The sequence below is a fragment of the Schistocerca gregaria genome, chromosome 3 (assembly GCF_023897955.1).
Source record: "Schistocerca gregaria isolate iqSchGreg1 chromosome 3, iqSchGreg1.2, whole genome shotgun sequence".
NCBI lineage: Eukaryota > Metazoa > Arthropoda > Insecta > Orthoptera > Acrididae > Schistocerca > Schistocerca gregaria.
Genome location: NC_064922.1, coordinates 478,136,044 through 478,154,845, shown reverse-complemented (window position 1 = coordinate 478,154,845; position 18,802 = coordinate 478,136,044). Strand labels below are relative to the sequence as shown.

At 43.0% G+C, this 18,802-nt stretch overlaps 1 protein-coding gene across 1 annotated transcript in view; it reads right to left on the bottom strand.

Moving 5' to 3' along the window:
- Window positions 1-18,802, bottom strand: part of LOC126355434 (dipeptidase 1-like) — a 612,970-nt gene that overhangs the window by 334,494 nt on the left and 259,674 nt on the right. Inside the window, exon 3 of the mRNA XM_050005743.1 lies at window positions 16,792-16,924. Coding sequence (XP_049861700.1) covers window positions 16,792-16,924 — 133 coding nt within the window. The remainder of the gene's footprint in view (window positions 1-16,791; window positions 16,925-18,802) is intronic.

Genomic DNA, 18,802 nt, shown 5'->3' with positions numbered 1-18,802 from the left:
TGTCATATGAGTACCGATTTCAGTTTACTAAGACCTGATGGTGGCGTTCCAGTGTGGCAGAGACTCCACCAAGTCAAGTGCTTAACATGGCACTGTGCAAGCTGGTGCTGCCTCCATAACGGTTTGGACTAGACTGGGTCCTCTGGCCCAACTGAACCAGTGAAGTCCATTTGCATCCTTCAAGGACTAAATGTTCTTAAACAACGATGGAATTTTTATGGATTACAATACGCCATGTGACTGAATCACACTTGTTCGTGATTGTTTTGAAGAACTTTCTGGACAGTTGGAACGAGTGATTTGGCCAGCCGGATCGTCGAACATTAGTCCCATCGAACATTTATGGAAAATAATCGAGAAGTCAAGTCATGCACAAAATCCAGCACCGGCTACAATTAGGCAGTTGTGGACAGGAATCAATGTTTCCTAACAGTTACCGAAATGCAGGTGTACAGAATTCCAATATTACAGCTTGGAGCGCAACGTAAAACAACGAACTCTGTTGTGCTGACGTTCTCAATTCCCATTCGTGTGAACGCATTTTAGCGATTTTGAGCAAGCAGGAAATGATGTATGTCCCACTAAAAGTGCAAGACGTTAAAAATGGTTCAGATGGCTCTGAGCACTATGGGACTTAACATTTGTGGTCATCAGTCCCCCAGAACTTAGAACTACTTAAACCTAAATAACCTAAGGACATCACACACACCCACGCCCGAGGCAGGATTCGAACCTGTGACCGTAGCAGTCACGCGGTTCCGGACTGAAGCGTCTAGAACCGCTCAGCCACCACCCCCGTCTGTAAGACGTTACAGGTTTCGTTTTAGAGCAACGAGCAAATTAGCTTAGAACTATGGGCCAACGGCACCGTGCCAGCAGAAACAATCCTCAACAAAGGTCGTTTCATACAAGTGTCTGGGTTGTTTCAGGAACTTGATGAGAGTTACAGTTGGTAAAACTTATAGATCCTAGAGCAACTTCGCTGGACCTAAATTCTAAATCCAATCGTATTATTTGTTTAAATATAGTCGATAACTTATTACAGATAAATAAAGGCAGGACCGAAAGTAAATTTCAATAAGATTTAATTAGTGTAAAAGGATCGGAAACAAAGTTTCATTATAGACACGAGCTTGATAAATATAGCTTTTTATTAGTAGTTAGATTCTTCCTTGCTGAAAACACCTTCTACTTGAGCTCAAATAAACAAAACAGTGAAAGGTCGTAAATAGAACACAACTCGATACCGCTTCTGGAGAAGGCGTTACAAAGAAAGAGAAACGGAAAACAATGACTGAAATTGATTCTGCCTGTACCCTTTGGTGAGTGATTCCGTCATGCACCTCATCTGATGGATACAAGTGCAAAAATTCTTTATTTGGAAAGTCATAAGAACAGCTAAGGCGTAGCTTCCTATCCACGAGATTCTTTCTCTCCTGGTGAGCGGTCTCAGAGCATTAACTTCACCGCCAGTGTGCGGGCGCTCACGTTCGTCAAAGGAAACTGCGGCTGACAGGTTGAATGGCTGATGATGGTGGCAGGGCTACAAAAAATGCGGACCTGAGGAAATAAAGCTAAGCCGCCACCTGATCGGAATAAGGAAGAACGCGGACTAGCAGATAATAATCGTGCGCTCCAAGAGGTAGCTTTATTTCGGATTGCCGTTAATGGAGTTAGTTTGGTGCATCCTGTTCTACGGTTTCAAGTCAGTAACAAAATATAACATAACACAACTCATTTAAAATTTCAAGAGAGTACCTTTTCTGCTGCTTTTGTTGTATGACGACTGTCATTTCACAATAACTCCAGTTCATGGCAACACCTTCATTACGAGGTCTGAGGTTGTAATTTACATAATGGAGTATCTACACAAATTTGTAGGCCTTGTAGTTCGTCACCACTATACATGGCCTACTTATACGCACGTACAGTGATGACACGATTGATTACATGTCAACTCTTAAGTAAGTTGTATCGGACGAAAATACACTCGTCCGTAGAACGGTAGATTCTTTACTTTCCTCCAAAAGGAGACGGAGTAGATACTAAAACACAAAAAATATTAGTTCACTTTCTTGTACTATACACAACATGAATTCCTTAACTCTGTACAAACCGACCCGCATGGGTACTCATAAGTACTTATAAGTGTCTCTCAGTATTAAGGGGAAGCGACAGGGTGCACATCGAAAAGAAATTGGAATTCTTTTTTTAATATGAATTCGAATGTGTATACGGTGAAGAATTATTCCCAAAATATTATGCGCAAACTCCAAAAAGTAACGATTTTATGAGCGTTTGTTGCCAAGCGTGTACGGCACGCCCCGGCATTTGAGAACCGGTTTCCACAAGTCGTTATCGATATCACCCCTATTTATACCGATCTGAGTGAACGTGATATGATGGAGTGTTTTTGGGCGATTTTAATCAAACTGTAAACGATAGTTTCAATAGTCTTACTTGGAGATGCGCTTTAAAAATGACATCCAGCCGAAGCGAAATTGTCAACATTGCTTCAAATTTGTCCGTATGTCTATTCAATGTATGCCATACTGCATTAATGCAGGTGGCAAATGCCCTTCAAATCAAAATCGGCGATGAAACGAGCCGATTCTGTGAAGATAGGGACGCCAAGAGGAATGCGCTCAACCACGAAAAGGGCTTTGAAGACGGAGATAAGGGCTTATCAGGTCAAAAACGCACAAAGCGGCCATCCAGTAGCCGGGACGATAGTTACTACTGACATGACATCAATGATATACCATAAGTTTCAACCTTTATCCGTTTTTTAATATGATAATTACCTGTCAAACTTTAAACACGTTTTTTTCTCAAAACCATGTTTTTCAGCATGGTTGTCGTGACCCATGCTACAATTTTTATCCGATTTCAGAAATTATTGGGTTCTCTTGAAGCAAACCAATTTCTCATTTTAGCCGACTTTTATATGCTCATATTTATTAATTTTTTCTGTCCATCATTTTGGGGTCCCATTATAGCCATTTTTCCTAGTATCTATAATTTCGCCTATTTTTTAAAACAAATTCCCTTCTGTGAACTAAAGTTACATCTGTAAGGATCAGGGTCATATGTAAAATTTTTAAAATAACTCTACTAATATTTTTCAATACAAAATACCAATAAAATGTCCATGTTTGCTTTATTCATTGAAGCAAACCCTATTTGTTCTGTGGCCGAGCGGTTCTAGGCGCTTTAGTCCTGAACCGCGCTGCTGCTACGGTCGCAGGTTTGAATCCTGCCTCGGGCATGGCTGTGTGTGATGTCCTTAGCTAAGTTAGGTTTAGATAGTTCTAAGGCTCAGGGACTGATGACCTCAGATGTTAAGTCCGATAGTCCTTACAGCAATTTGAACCGTGTTTTGAACCTATTTGTCCACTACGTTCCAGTACGGCGAAAAACTATCCTGAATTTTACTAAAATGTAGACTTTCACGGCAGGAAATGACAGCTCCATTAGAGTTATCTGGGCTGCTATGCCGTGGACGGTTCTGTGTTAATTCCGGAAGTTTCGTCCCCGACTGCGGAAGACATCTTCAAGGGGGTCTGTAGCTCGATGGAAGTTAAAACACACCCACTGGCTCGCTACTGACTGCCTCTAAATTCCGTGTCCGCGCGCTCCCACGCCGCGGCGTGATGTCACGTGTTTTGAAAACTTCAGTGCAATTGGCCGCTTCCGTAGCTGTCGATCGCCGTTGCCACCACCCAGCAGAGGACGGGTGGTACACATCTTCTTTAACACCAGCATCCATATACCGTTCAATTTCACGCCCTCCTCCTTTCGATTGAAATTATTAGGGTGTTTGGCGATTTCGATAGCCTCCCTGTAGAGCCTTTCGTAATATCCGCTTGTGGCCGCTAGTACTTGCGGCTCCTCGAAACGAGTACGGTGGTTCCCTGGCTGGAAAGCATGCTGTGCAACAGCTGATCATTCCGTTTCTCCTCTTCCAAACGTTTTGAAACAGTTCTTTCAGTGGTACATATAAACATCTCCACAGCTGCATGGGATCCTATACACACCAGCTTTTTCCAATGGTTTGCGAGCGTCCTTGGCAGGATTAAGGTACTTCTGTATCTTCCTGGTAGGCTTGTAAATTACGGTAATATTCCGCTTCGTCAAGATCCTCCCTATTCTTTCCGTTACATTTTTAACAAACGGCAGGAAAACCTTAAATTTTGCAGTAGTCTGTACGTCACTATGATTTCTGCGTGGATGTCTCAATGCACGTTTTGTTTCGGCGGACGAACATCCCATTCTTCTTTAGTGTACAGTGGAGGTGTTACACCTCAGCGTCGAGCAACTCAGGTTCACAAATATTTCTAGCTCTGTCCGCTAACGTCTTGATAACACCCCGCTTCTGTTGTGGGTGGTGCTTCGAATCCCGTTGCAAATAAGAGTCATTGTGCGTGGGTTTGCGGTATACTGAGTGGCTCAAACTACCATTTTCGATTCTAAAAACAAGCACGTCGAGGAAATGTAATTTGCCGTCAACCTCCTCGTTCATTGTAAACTGAATTCTCTTGTTTTTACTGTTCAGATGTTCGTGGAACCGGCGTAGTTCCTCCCTGCCATCTCTCCACAGCACAGACGTGTCATCCACGTATCGGAACCATACATTTGGTTTTATGCTGGCTGTACCAGAGGCCTGTTCTTCGAATTTCTCCATAAAGAATTTGCAATTTCGGGACTTAGGGGGCTTCCCATAGACACGCCATCCTTTTGCACATAAAACTGTTCATTGCACTTGAAGTATGTGGTCGTCAAAGAACACTTAAACAGTTCTGAAATATCGGCAGGAAAAATTCAATCCAGCTGTTTCAATACATCATTAAGTGGAACCATGATAAACAGCGATATCATACCGAAGATGACCAATATGTCCTCCGGCTGGACCACTATGCCATTCAGTCTCCTGATGAAATGTGTCGAATTCTTTATAGAAGAGCCCGAACGACCCACATGTGGTTTTAACAGCGTAGTCATAAACTTGGCACTGACGTTATCAAAACACGTGACGTCACGCCGCGGCGCGGGAGCGCGCGGACACGGTATTTAGCGGCATTCAGAAGCGAGCCAGTGGGTGTGTTGGAACTTCCCTCAAGCTACAGACCCCCTTGAAGGTGTCTCCCGCAGACGGGGACGAAACGTTGGGAATTAACACAGAATTCATCAACCGACCACGGCATAACAGCCCGGATAATTATAATGGACATATTGTGAATTTTGTTCAATATTTTCGTCCGTCACCCTGTCGTTCCCCTTTGACATATCGCTTGATACCGACAAGACACAAGTCCCTTCACTTGAGGTATAAAAGACAATTTTCACTGGAGCTCTGCCTACTACATGAATCATATAGATGTCTACTAAAACGATGGTGTCCTAAGAAATCAATGACCGTGGATGGGGTGAGCGGTACTGCGTCCAGCTTGAAGTACACTGAAGAACCAAAGAAATTGGTACACCTGTCTAGTATCGTGCAGGGGCTCCATGAGCAGGAAAAAGTGTCGCAACAAGACGTGGCCTAGACTCGAACAATGTCTGAGGTAGTGCTGGATGGAACTGATATCATACATCCTACAGAACTGTCCATAATCCGTAAGAGTACGAGAGGGTGGAGATCTATTCTGAGCAGCACGTTGCAAGGCATCCCAGATGTGCTCAAGAATGTTCATGTCTGGTGAGTTTGGTAGCCGGCGTAAGTGTTTAAACCCAGAAGCATGTTCCTGGGGCCACTCTGTAGCAGTTCTTGGACGCGTTGGATGTCGCATTATCCTGATGGAATACACAATGGACATGAATGGATGCAGGTGATCAGAGAGGATACTTACGTACTTGTCAGAGTCGTACCTAGACGTATCACGGGTCCCATATCACTCCAAGTGCACACACACACACACACACACACACACCATTACTGAGTCTCCACCAGCTTGAACAGTCCCCTGCTGACATGAATGGTCCCTGAATTAATGGGGTTGTCTCCATACCCGTAATGGTCCATCCGCTCGATACAATTTGAAACGAGACTGATCCGACCAGGCAACACGTTTCCAGTCATCAACAGTCCAATGTCGGGGTTTGCGGGCCCAGGAGAAGCGTGAAGGTTTGTGTCGTGCAGTCATCAAGGGTACACGAGTGGCCCTTCGGCTTCGAAAGCCTATATCGATGATGGTTCGTTGAATCGCTCGCACGCTCTTGACGGCCCTGGGTTAAAATCTGTAGCAATTTGTGGAAGGGTTGCAGTTCTGTCACGCTGAACGATTCTCTTCAGTCGTCGTTGGTCCCGCTCTTTCAGGATCTTTCCTGCCGCAGCGATGTCGGAGATTTGATGTTTCACCGGATTCCTGATAGTCCCTTACAATTTACAACTACTTAAACTTAACTAACCTAAGGACATCACACACATCCATGCCCGAGGCAGGATTCGAACCGGCGACCGTAGCAGTCGCGCGGTTCCGGACTGAGCGCCTAGAACCGCTAGACCACCGCGACCGGCGTTTAATGCTGCACCTGTTTATTATCAAAATAATATTTCCCCAATTTTATCTTATAACCAATTGCATCAATGAAGAGCACATAAAATATCTATAAAATTTTTGGAAAACAATTTTTAAGTACTAGCAAAATACATAACTATACTGCACAATAAGAGTATAATAAATAAAATAGGGTACAATGAATGAATACAGGAAAGGAAGGGACCAAACCAAAACTAATCTCCAAGGCGAAACTAGACTATCAATACGTTTAACCAACAGCTCCGTAGGAACAGAGAGATTTGGAAAAAAAAAGCAATGATGTCACAGCAAATTTGTGCAACCTATCGTAATTCGTTTGCGTTTCCATATCAAACCCATATTTTGTTCCCAGAATGAGATTTTCACACTGCAGCGGAGTGTGCGCTCATATGAAACTTCCTGGCAGATTGAAACTGTGTGCCGGACCGAGACTCGAACTCGGGACCTTTGCCTTTCGCGGGAAAGTGCTCTGCCAACTGAGCTAGTTGACAGAGCACTTGTCCGCGAAAGGCAAAGGTCCCGAGTTCGAGTCTCGGTCCTGCACACAGTTTTAAATTGGCCAGGAAGATTCTATTTTTTGTTACATGTAATCCGAAATAATTCTTAAACATTGAAAAATAAAAATAAAAAATTGAAAATAAACCTATAATGAACTATATTTTATAATGAAACATATCGTATGATAAATTACTGAATGGCCTAACATAAAGAATGGATTACTTGGGGGGGGGGGGATAATTGCAAGAAGTAAATGCAGGAACAGGATGAAAACTGGTATATATTTAAAATAACATTTCTTAAACTGTCTATAGTTCTACGACTACAAAACTGCTTTTTATAATATAAAAACAACTGTTATTGGTTTGTACATCTTATTTTTTCTGCAGTTAATGAAAGAGAAATTTAAACCAGACATATTTCTCTTTTATTTACAAAGAATTTGTTGTGATTATTGGTGTTTCTGGCTCCTGTTCACATAATCTGCAAACCACTTCTTTTTCATTCTTTGTTAGCGGAGTTTGAAGTCCAAAGAAACCTCGTCGTACATATACACTTAGCAGGTTTTTGCCTTTTCTGTTGTGCTGTATTGGCATTATCAGCACTTCACCTCACTTCTGGAAACTGAACGGTAGTTTTATGTATTCTCACGCAGTGCAGTATTACTGTGTTACCACTGGTCATAATTAACATTTTACACACTAAAAACATTTAAAGTGTTGCGTAGCAGATGTAATAGAAATGTTAAGAGGAGCATTCAGCGTAGCCATCCATCGTAAAGAGATAAGAAGTAGATTATAAACATTTAATGGTCGGTAACCAGGAAGATAAAAATGCGAAATAATTAAGCAATCTTTATCCCATGTGCTTTACTGTCAGCTTCATAACTACAAAATAACTGTTAAAATTTGGTTGGTTGTAAACACGAATTTTCTTATCAGAATAGGTAGTGGCAATTACAGGAGTACTGTTGAAAAATCATGAATAGAGTTACCACTTCTTCGTTTGACTACTGTAATCGATCAATAATCGGGTAATTCGCACTATACAACGTATAGCAAGATATATGTCAGTTTTCAAATCAATTCCATTTAGTATTTTGTGACAACAAACGAAGAACAATGTACGTTTCTTGGGAGTTATGATTGTCTATTTTCGCTATTTTTATATTGATAATTGCAGGATGCTACACAAGTGTCATACTCTAAATGGACGTAGCATGTGTCAGAATCTGCTCATTCATCGACATCCTTAAAGCTTCCTTCTGAAAGATTCACAAACTCACACGATTTGGCCACATGTATGAGACATGCCATCTGCACTGTGTGTACTGTGTCGATCAATGTGAAACACGCCGAAGCTTTTAAATGTGACCATATTAAGAGGTTTAAGGCAAGGTGAAAAGGGGAGGAAATGTCACTGGACAGTCTCAACCAATCCGTTGGTCTTTAAAGGTTTCAGTTTAGAGCTGTTGTACGAACTATGGAAAGTTAAGCGGTATCTGTGGTACATAATTACATCTTTTGCAAGTTCACACTGGGGTAAGTTATACTCTATTAATATACCTGTGAAATGCCCCGAGTACCCCTCTCAGTGTGCAAATACCTGCGCCAGTAGGATCTCTGACATGAGTACGATCGGTTACCTAGTACAGAGGTTTGTCTTGTGGCTTCGGTCGGCTCGGGATAAGCGAGTGCCGACCGCGAGGAAGAGGAATAACCGAATAACGCTTTGAGAACGGAAGGCGGCGGTGAGCGAAACGGCGATTGGCTGCCGGGCGGAAGCGAAGACGGCGTGCCTGAGGTCGGCCGGTCGTTATCGCGTGGTTGTACTGCAGGCGGTGGGAGTTGGCCGGCGCTGTGCATTCTCCGGCAACCTTGTAAATTGGGGATGTGCCTGCTTCCTTGGAGGGACATGCTGTTAAGGTCTTGCGAAGTGATGGCCTGACATCTTCGCAACATCGCCCCAGCATCGAGACACCCACTCAAGTACTCTAATTACTAAGAGCGCTTAGTTAACTGTGATTGTGATCGCTCTTGGCACAGTAAGACGTTGCTGGACGCTTGATGTTCTGTGAGTTCGATGTCATTTCATGCTACTTACTAAGCATGTCCTCTGCTTCCGCGTAATATTGATGTTTTTTCATAATGTTAGTTCATTTGTTATTATTAGCAAGTGTTAAATTTGCTTACGATATCAGTTAATCCATGTCAATATGTCCCTTGGTGGCGATCTGAGTTGCCGTGCTGAGCTTTGCAGGCCCACTTAAGGTTGCCAATATGTGTCATTAAGTTCTAGTAAGTGTCGCGTCTCGTGAGCCAGTTCATTTCCCAATCATAGCGTTTGTTTATCAGGCACTGTTTCACTTAAAGAAAGGACTTGAGACTGAAATTGGTTGCTGTTTAGCCTTAATTTTATAGTGTTAATTTATGGTCAATCTTGAATGTTAAAGTTAAGAAAAGTTTTTATGCCTCCTTTTGTCGGGTGTGGTCTGTTTTTCAGTGACCCGAGGTAGCGGACAACCGAAGCGCTGAGTTTCCCTTAAGATTACCAGTTTGGCTTAGGGGCGGTGGACTTCGCCTGATCTCGTGTGTTCCTCTTCGGTAGAGTTTGCTGGGTTCACATGTCGGTGGCCTACTAGATGTGGGGTTGCAAACGGAGCCACGTCTTGGTTTGCAGTAAAGTATTACTTCCCTCAGTCGGCTCCACCGTTCGTGGTTAGACTTCGGCATTACAAGCTTGGGCCTTGCTTCTGTTGTTACACGTTTATGATTGTACAAAGTTGTAACTTTCTATGCCCTAAAAGCCCATCTTACTGGCCAATGGGCATTTGAATAATTTCGTGGTTCACTCTGCAAGGTTCTCTAGTCTAGTAACTTGCAAGATTGCCCAAATAACGTTTTAATAAATATGTTCTAAGCATTCATGTTAAAAATTGAGGCTGTGTCTCCACTGTTATTTTACATACAATGTTTAAGTATTGGAATTGAAAGGGTGTTAAATAACGAGCCTTAACTACAGTTGTTTTGATAAAAGTTTGATCACATTCAGCCTTAGAGGCATCTGTTAATTTTTATGTGAGATTGTTTTTGGTAGTTAATAAACACATTGGAATTGATATGTTCACTTTATTGGGCCAGCTATTCCACTCCCTTTAGATTTAAACGTTAAACACGGCAGGTGTTAAGTAGAAACGTTCCAGCCACTATGGCCCAGAAGTATGAAAATGTTGCGTGCAAAGGTAAACGGAAAGGGGTTGGCCCTGACACGTGAATCGCAGCTGTGTAACTTTATAAACATTAATAAGTCACTAAGTTGAGATAGGGTAGTCGACTACTGGAATGAAACAATGATTCTGAATCATCTACATTTATTGATTGCGAACTTCAGGTAATAATCAAAGCAAACACTGAAACAAATACCTGGTTTGGAGAAATTTAGCTTAGGTATTCATCTCAAAACTGTAATAATAGTGGATCAGTGGGAAAAATGTGAGTGGAAGTGCTCAAACAGGAGAACGTGCACATCTGTTCTGGCTGAATTCAAATGCAAATCTAAGTCAATGGTGGTCATTTCATGACCAAGAGGTCACACAAAAGAGAATAATAGATTAAAGTGTTAAGAGATGTCTAGGATCAAGCAAGGATTTTGAATTCGCCACATCACTGGGGCATTGCTCAAAATGTATGAGACGAACTGAGTCACTGTTACAGGAAGTGCCGGAATCTGGCGTACCGCGTCCCATCTGCTCTCATGTCTGTATCCGGAGTGCAAAAGATCACAATTGGAAGGGCTCAGCCCAAAAGCGAGGAACTGTTCGTACAACTCCGTCCGAATACTCCCGAAACTTGTGCTCTCCAGTTCTTCCTGGAGTGATCCTGCCGAATCTGCATTTTAAGCCAGTCCTTGGACGAATCTCAAATATCCCAGTCAGAAAAACTCTAGCAACAGTTCCGCTCCGGTATTCTACAATTTTCGGCTCAACTTTCTGGAAATTGCGAGCGCCGACGAATGGCAAACCGCCATTCCCAACAGTTTCTAACACCGACCAACTAAAGGCCAACCCATTTAAACTTTCCGTAAATTTCTCATAAGCAGCGTCTACGACCATGGCGCTGACAGCCTTGTGACACGGCAGAAAGCCTTGCCCACAACAGATACACTGAAGTGAGTACATACTAGGGTAAGAATTATCACATAATCTTTACCCACACCCGTAAAACCCTTTATTTTCTCCTTGCTGATTCTCCAAAGAACCTCCTCGTTTTCAGTCTGCCCGCTTCGATTCTCTTCTTTTCCGATTTTCGCATTGTAGACAATTCACTCGCTCTGATGCACTCAAGATAAACTTAGAGAAATCGAAAAGTAAGCTACATATTATTATGTCAGGCCAAGTAATATTTATTGAATGCTACACTGCATTTCACTGTGAATCAGTGTGAAATTGAGGCGTTTTGTCTACAAGAATCGTACTGTTCACGTACTTAATCTATGGAGTACGTTGTCGCTTGCCATGCCTTTTACTCCCATACGGTGATGCACCAGTTATCCATACCAAACAGAACGGTAACTGTAGCAAACATGGAGCATACATTCTCTTCTGACAATGCGCTACCCTCTCAGTTCACTAATTACCTTCATGTTCTATTTTGCTTCTCAGATTTCAGAACTCTTTCATTACGTTTACTAAATGATACCAAATATTAACGTTAAGTACTCAGTAATCTCACTACTGCTGCTCCTTAATAATTCCGTCACTCTTTCACTTACTCTCAGTCAACATCCCATGTTCGCTAAACAGCTCTTTGCATTCAGTAGGTCCTGTAAATCTTCATGAGTTAGATACAGGACAACTGTTATCATGAGTAAATTTTATCCTAGATATCCTTCCTCCCTGAATTTTAATCCCTCTCCTGAACCTCCAGAAATTTTCATCTCTTTCAGATATTTTTTCTTCGATGTATAGATTACGCAAAAGAATTAAGAATGTGTTCTTACCTTACACACTTTTTAATCTGAGCGTTTCTGTTTCGGCCTTCTTATTTTTCGATCTTTGCTCTTGTAGACACATCAGGACAAGTGTGCGCGTAGAAATGGCTTACCGCTAAATACCAATATCATACGTTCCAAAACTAGTCATGGAACATATTATTTTCTTCCACATGAAATGACCACAGCGTGAAAATTATAGAACCCAATAACTCTACGAAAGTAGTGTCTCCCACGCATTGACAAAGTACCGGAAATTTCTTAAGGAAATTTTCAGTTTATTTTGTTATTAGGGATCCGTGGTTTGCAATGGCATGTTGCAGAATAATTGCATTTCGTTTGATATCTCAATCGAATTTGTTTTCGTGCCCAAATTGCACTTGAGAATATTGAAACAAGGCAAATGTCAATGGTATGCGCTATGTGTTCGGAAACAAACTTCCATTCAGTCACGGTTCTGACTGATGAAAACGATAACGCCAAGTCCACTCTTCGCCCACATTCATTACTGCTCAAATCTGCCTCGGGTTTGTTTTTGCAGCAGCTTCTGCTCTTCGTTAACAGCGATATACACCAGTATGTATGGAATTTCTGATCAAGAATTGGTCAATACGAAATTCGTATGTTGGATCACTGAATGCGAAGGGCAAGCGGGGCAGTGACGGTATGCTGAAATTTTGCCCACAGCGAAGGCAACCATAATACTTGTGCTTTGAATTTTTTGGCATTACTGTAAGTCTTTTGATGTTTATTTTGACGACTGCGTACTGGAGGAATTGACGCTATTATGGAGACATTGTCACAGAAACAAAGCTAACTTCCGCAACAAACGCAGTGATGCATAATTCCATTATCTCTGGAGGAAAATTGAAAACTAAGAGCCCCTTAAGCAAAATATTCCGCAACAACTTCCGAAATAATATTGGTAGAATCGTTTTAGCCAGTATAACTTACTTCATAGCTTATGTTTTCTATCAAACAGAAAAAAATAGTGTAATAATTTAGATTAGAATACACGGGCAAGTAGCTTGATTACGAACTAAAAGGAGATATTATACCTCTAGACTACGAATCGAGATAACCGATTGTTTCACCTTAACTACACGTGCAACGGATCGAAAGTATTTACTCATTGGTTACTCAGAAACTGTTATGTTGTGTTCCTCGTCTGTACAAGCAGAGCTTCCCTATTTTCGAACGTTCTAACGACTCCACCTGGTAAGGCATATTTTCTGTGTCGTGATATATAAAACCTAATTTAGTCGAGGAATATTTAGTGGTAATCCACAAATCTTTTCACAGGATATGCTTTCCAACCGCTGGAAGACTTTTTAGTGACTGATCAGCAAGATTTTCACTGTAGCCACTTTCCGATGGTTCTCGACTCGTATGCCAAAGCTCGTTTAAATTTATGGGTCACCAACTTACCTTATTCGGGATTCGGTCTGACAACAGCTAAGTGAACGCCGTACAATCATTCAGGTACTGTAGACAACAAACTCCAACGTCAACATTAACTCAAAAAAATGGTAGAAAATTACGAATATTACCAGTTTAATAAAATGGTTTTGACGCGACGATTGATATCTGCATTGGTGATGTAATAGTCAGAGTAACGGTGTCGAAGTTGCTGATGTTGGAGCTGATATTGTTTGAATGAAGGTCGTCTTCAGTAGACAGTCCATCTTGACACAGTACTAGCGCCTCGATGTTACGAAAACTGACAACTGCAGATCACACGCTCCTCCAAATCGAACCCTATTACGTATTTCGTGTACGAAGACACGGTGGTGGGTCTTAACAAATTGATCACCCAGGGCCTGTGGCTGGAGTTCTTTCATGCGAAAAATTCGGGTAAAATGAAATTATGGGAAGGAGATCGGATTTGAGTGGGAAGATGGAGTAAAATGTTTGGAGAAACGAACTTTCGAAGATAATGATGTCGCTGTACTTATAAGGGAAACTGTAGGAAAATGGTGGTACTGCGCACAGTAATATGGGACTTTTAATAGACAACGATGTGGAGAGGGAAGAAACTGAAACAATAGTGGCTCTGAAAGCACGTGGCTCAGACATTGGGGTGAAATACATAACGGACTGAATGATGGACTTGAGGTCAGTAAAACTGATGGAATTTTTCCAGAACTGTGTCTACTACATTAATGAAACTGATCTGTCTCATCAATGTGACCACCTTTCAAAAGCCTCAATAATCGTCCTTTGCAAAGGTGACCACTGGGAAACGTGCAGGAAGGTAGTCATCCCCGTCATCTATTGCTGCTGTTTTGAGTAGCGCCAGTTAGCATGTAAATGACGGAAAGAATTTTCCCAACACCAAGACGTAGTTGTGCGACATAAACGAAAGTTTGCAAGTGTGTTTCTATATCTGAAAGATAAAGTGTATTAAAATCTTACGTCAGAACGATGAGAGTGACACTAATAGCGCCATTATGACGAAGCCCATGAGGATTGCGTAATCACATTAGTAACGATCATGAGCGATAGATAACTTTGAGACTGTACGTGGTGAGTGGATGTCAGTCAAGAATGCCTCTAAGGCATCGAAGACACCATTGTCAGCATCTCACTGGGTTTAAACGAGGTCTTGCAATAAAACTACGATAAATCGGACGTTCGTTCTGTAATATTCAGAATAAGAGAAATGGAAGGAATGTAGCTATTGGCAGCAGTGGTCACGAAAACCTACAGTCACAGAGATGCCGGGCTCCAGACAGCCACTTTGACACTACAGACCGGAAAGACCACTGCATGTATTTGGAGCATTGTTCTGCGTCTGCAGCAGCATTTTAGCAGCATTTGGCACACAGAAACAACTGGACTCTTACAAATCGGTTACTTCAAGGATAGTACCGAGACAGAAATCCTGTAGCGTGCATCCGACTGACACCAAACCGCCGCCATCTGCAGGTTCAGTGGTGTCAAGCAAACGTTCATTGGAGGGCAGCTTAGGTGTCTGTTCTTGGCGGAAGGTGATTGTGCCTCGGTGCCAGTGATGACAGTGCGTTGGTTAGAGACAGGCCACTTGAGAGCCTGCCACCATGCTGTCTGTGTGGTAGACACACTTCACCTACACCTAGCATTATGGTCTGCGGCGAAATTTCGTATGACTCTCGTAGTTACCCCATGCAGCCTGAGTCCTAATTTCTACGTCAATCTTGTAATTCGACCTGTTCTGCTGCCGTCCATGAATATCATTCGAGAGGGTATTTCCCAACAGGGTGACGGCCCCCCATATACCGCTGTTGTAATGCAGCGTGCGCTACAGATGGGGGAAATGTTGCCTTGGCCTGTTCGATAACCAAAACTCTCTAGTCAAACACATATGGAACATTTCAGTCCCTGTATTGGCCGATCAAGTGCAACACCCGTGGAACTCTATCCCACATATTGATATCCTGCAACTCTGCTACACAATGCATGCAAGTTATCGTGCTTTCATTCAACATTCTGGCAGTCACACTCGTTATTAATGAACCAGCACTTCACATTTGCAATGGCGTATCTCCTCTGATCTGGTACCGTTAATCACTTAAATATGTTACCTATCGAACGTATTCCAGAAATTTCATAACTGTACATAAGCTTTTTTGTTGCTGCAATTTCTTTCCGTCAGTGTGGCACGCCAGCAGTTTACAAACCCAGCTGTTTTGGAAATGCTTCCACATTTGTCCCAAAAGCCAATTTACATGGCATTTTGGACGTTAGATAAAACACCCGTTCCACATTACGATAATGAGTGCATTGTTACCAGCTTCCGCTGGACGTACCTTATGTAGCCAGCGCTGCCACATCCAGTATGTCAGTGGTTATTGCACATTGATGTCGAATATAAGAATGATCTCACTAATGTGACTGGAACCTGTACATCTTCTGCGATGACTACGAAGCACAAGGAATTTTTTGGGCGTACTGGCGTGTTGATGGAGTTTTTCAAGTTTTATTTGAGGAAGCTTAGCTGAAGCATTTGATCTCCACCTGGAACACGTACTGTGTTCTAATTTGAAAGAGTTTAGTGAAGAAACGCGCTGAGAAAGAAACAATCAATGTGTGAACGAAGCTGAGAACGAAATTGCTTGGACGCAGAACATGTGTAATGAGTAATCAAAATATACACGGGTGTACTGCCGGTCTACAGTGTCCAACGGGCAAAATATTTCGGCGATCATACATGTCGTCATCATCAGGTGAACTGACGGACAGAGCTCCTGTGAACGTGCCGGCACGGAGATCCGTACGCTATGGCTGCTCAGAGGGAACTGGGTTCGGTGTGTCACTCTAGTTTCTTTCTCTGTCCTCAGAGGTTGTTGTTGCGAAGGTTTTTGTCCCATTCCGACATTTCCTTCAATTATTGTTTTTTGGGGTTTTTTTGGATGTGCTTGTCTCTTGTATGTTCTTTTCAGTAGAGTGTTGCGGTTTCTTTTCTGTCACTTTAGTAGTAACGGTTTCTTGTTTTTATTTGGGTTCGGTGGTGGCGGCGGCCGATTTAAATACCCTCCGCCCGCGGCGCGCTCCCTCCGCCGTCCACTCAGTCCATCAATTCACCTGATGATGGCGACATGTATGTTCGCCGAAATATTGTGCCCGTAGGTCACTATAGACCGGCAGTACACCCGTGGATATTTTGACTATCAAATACGCCGGGAGAAACTCAAGAATCATGTGTAATAAGTATTAATGAATGTGGTGACTACTTTAGCAAAAAATTTAGATGGAAATGGAGAGCTCGCCGCGGCGAGTGACTGACCCTTGTCGCGGTGCAGCTCCTTGGCGGCCGGAGGTCCCGCGGCCACAGGCGTCAGGACGCCGCCGTTGCAGCGCACTGCCGCCGGCGCCCCGGGCAGCACCAGAGGCGGCGCCACGTCGGGCAGCTCCGTCGCCTACCAACAGGACAGCGCCGCCTCAAACACTGTGTCAGGTTACAACTCAGGTCCACCCCAGTGATACTCTGTACGTGCACACTACGCTAGCAAGACCCTCTGCAAGACGTCATAATCACAATTTCCAATCAACACCAACTTGCTTTCTCACAGACTCCATTCCATGGACTACAGAGACAAACGAATCAGTAGAGAAGCCCATCCCGAAATTCCACAGTAGCTATAAAAGACCATTTTCACTGAATCTAAGGAGTGTCGCAATAAATTACATATCTTCCTTACCATCGCCTTGCACTAACACATTACAGCTGATATTTCTTACCACTTAACGCTTTCATTTCGTCCAGAATGAACCCTAACTTTAAAACACAAAAATACTGCAGTATATACAAATCGTACCTAAGAATGATACCACCCAAATCAAATACTTTAATGCTCACTTTCAAACTTGACTAATACTACGCCACGTCTACCCCACACTATGCTCCTCAGCCCAAACAACAACATTCACTGTTGGGCCTCAACAACTGTAATCAAGTTCATTAACTTCGAGAGCATTGTGGACAAGGTCGTGAGAGAAACCAACTGCAGACTCGATTGATAAATTCGAACGTTTGTCCGTTTCTGTAGTATCCTTATCCTACTTATCCCGCTGCTCTACCGAGTGAGGTGGCGGAGAAGTTAGCACCATGGACCTCATTAGGGAGGACGATGGTTCAAACCCGCTTCGGGCCATCCTGATTTAGTTTTTCCGTGATTTCCCTACACCGCTTCAGGTAAATGCCGGGATGGTTCCTTTGAAATGGCACAGCCGACTTCCTTCCCCACCTTTATCTAATCCGATGGGACAGATGACCTCGCATTTAGGTCCCCTATCCCAAAATCAGCCAACTAACCAACCCCATGTTCTCATAATTCCCTGATACCATCATTTACTTCCAGTGTCCAGAAATCTAAACACAGAGTAATATGTTCAGCCACTATCTCCAGAACAAAGATTACCACACATACAAATCTCTGTTCCCTATGCAAATCACCTTGAAAAATCTTTCATTGTGTAACACTTGCAATTATCCCTGTGGTGTCACCGCCAGACACCACACTTGCTAGGTGGTAGCCATTAAATCGGCCGCGGTCCGGTAGTATACGTCGGACCCGCGTGTCGCCACTATCAATTGATTGCAGACCGAGCGCCGCCACACGGCAGGTCTAGAGAGACTTCCTAGCACTCGCCCCAGTTGTACAGCCGACTTTGCTAGTGATGGTTCACTGACTTCTACGCTCTCATTTGCCAAGACGATAGTTAGTGTAGCCTTCAGCTACGTTATTTGCTACAACCTAGCAAGGCGCCAGTATCCGTACTATTGATATTGTGAATCATGTACCATAAAGAGCGACGTTCTTCATTAATGGATTAAAGTTAATTATTCCACTAGCTAAGTCCGTTTTTCTCAATTCAAATTCCCTTGCCATGTTCCAGACCTCACGCCAGCCTGCGTGAGCTAAAACGCGTGCATTTCGGCCTCCTTTAGTTATACGGGTTGGCTCTCCTGCCAACCACAACAATCCCCGCCCCTCAAATTCCCAAAAAATGAAACGCCGAACTTCCTAGTAAGGATCCAGCACTGACTATTTCCACATGCCTTGTTAATACATCATTCCATCCATCCAATCCCACCACCATTGTTCTGCCACCCAAACACAACAAAATACGAGTAAATCCCTCTTGCTGTACAGGCTGTATCTCTTGTCAATTTAGCGCCACCTGTACCCACAGTTGACACCATTTCGCCTTCCTCTGTCCTTCATACCTAATTTGGATACCCCTTTCGCTATCCAACTGCGCTAACTCCATATGGACTAACGCCACACCTCTAT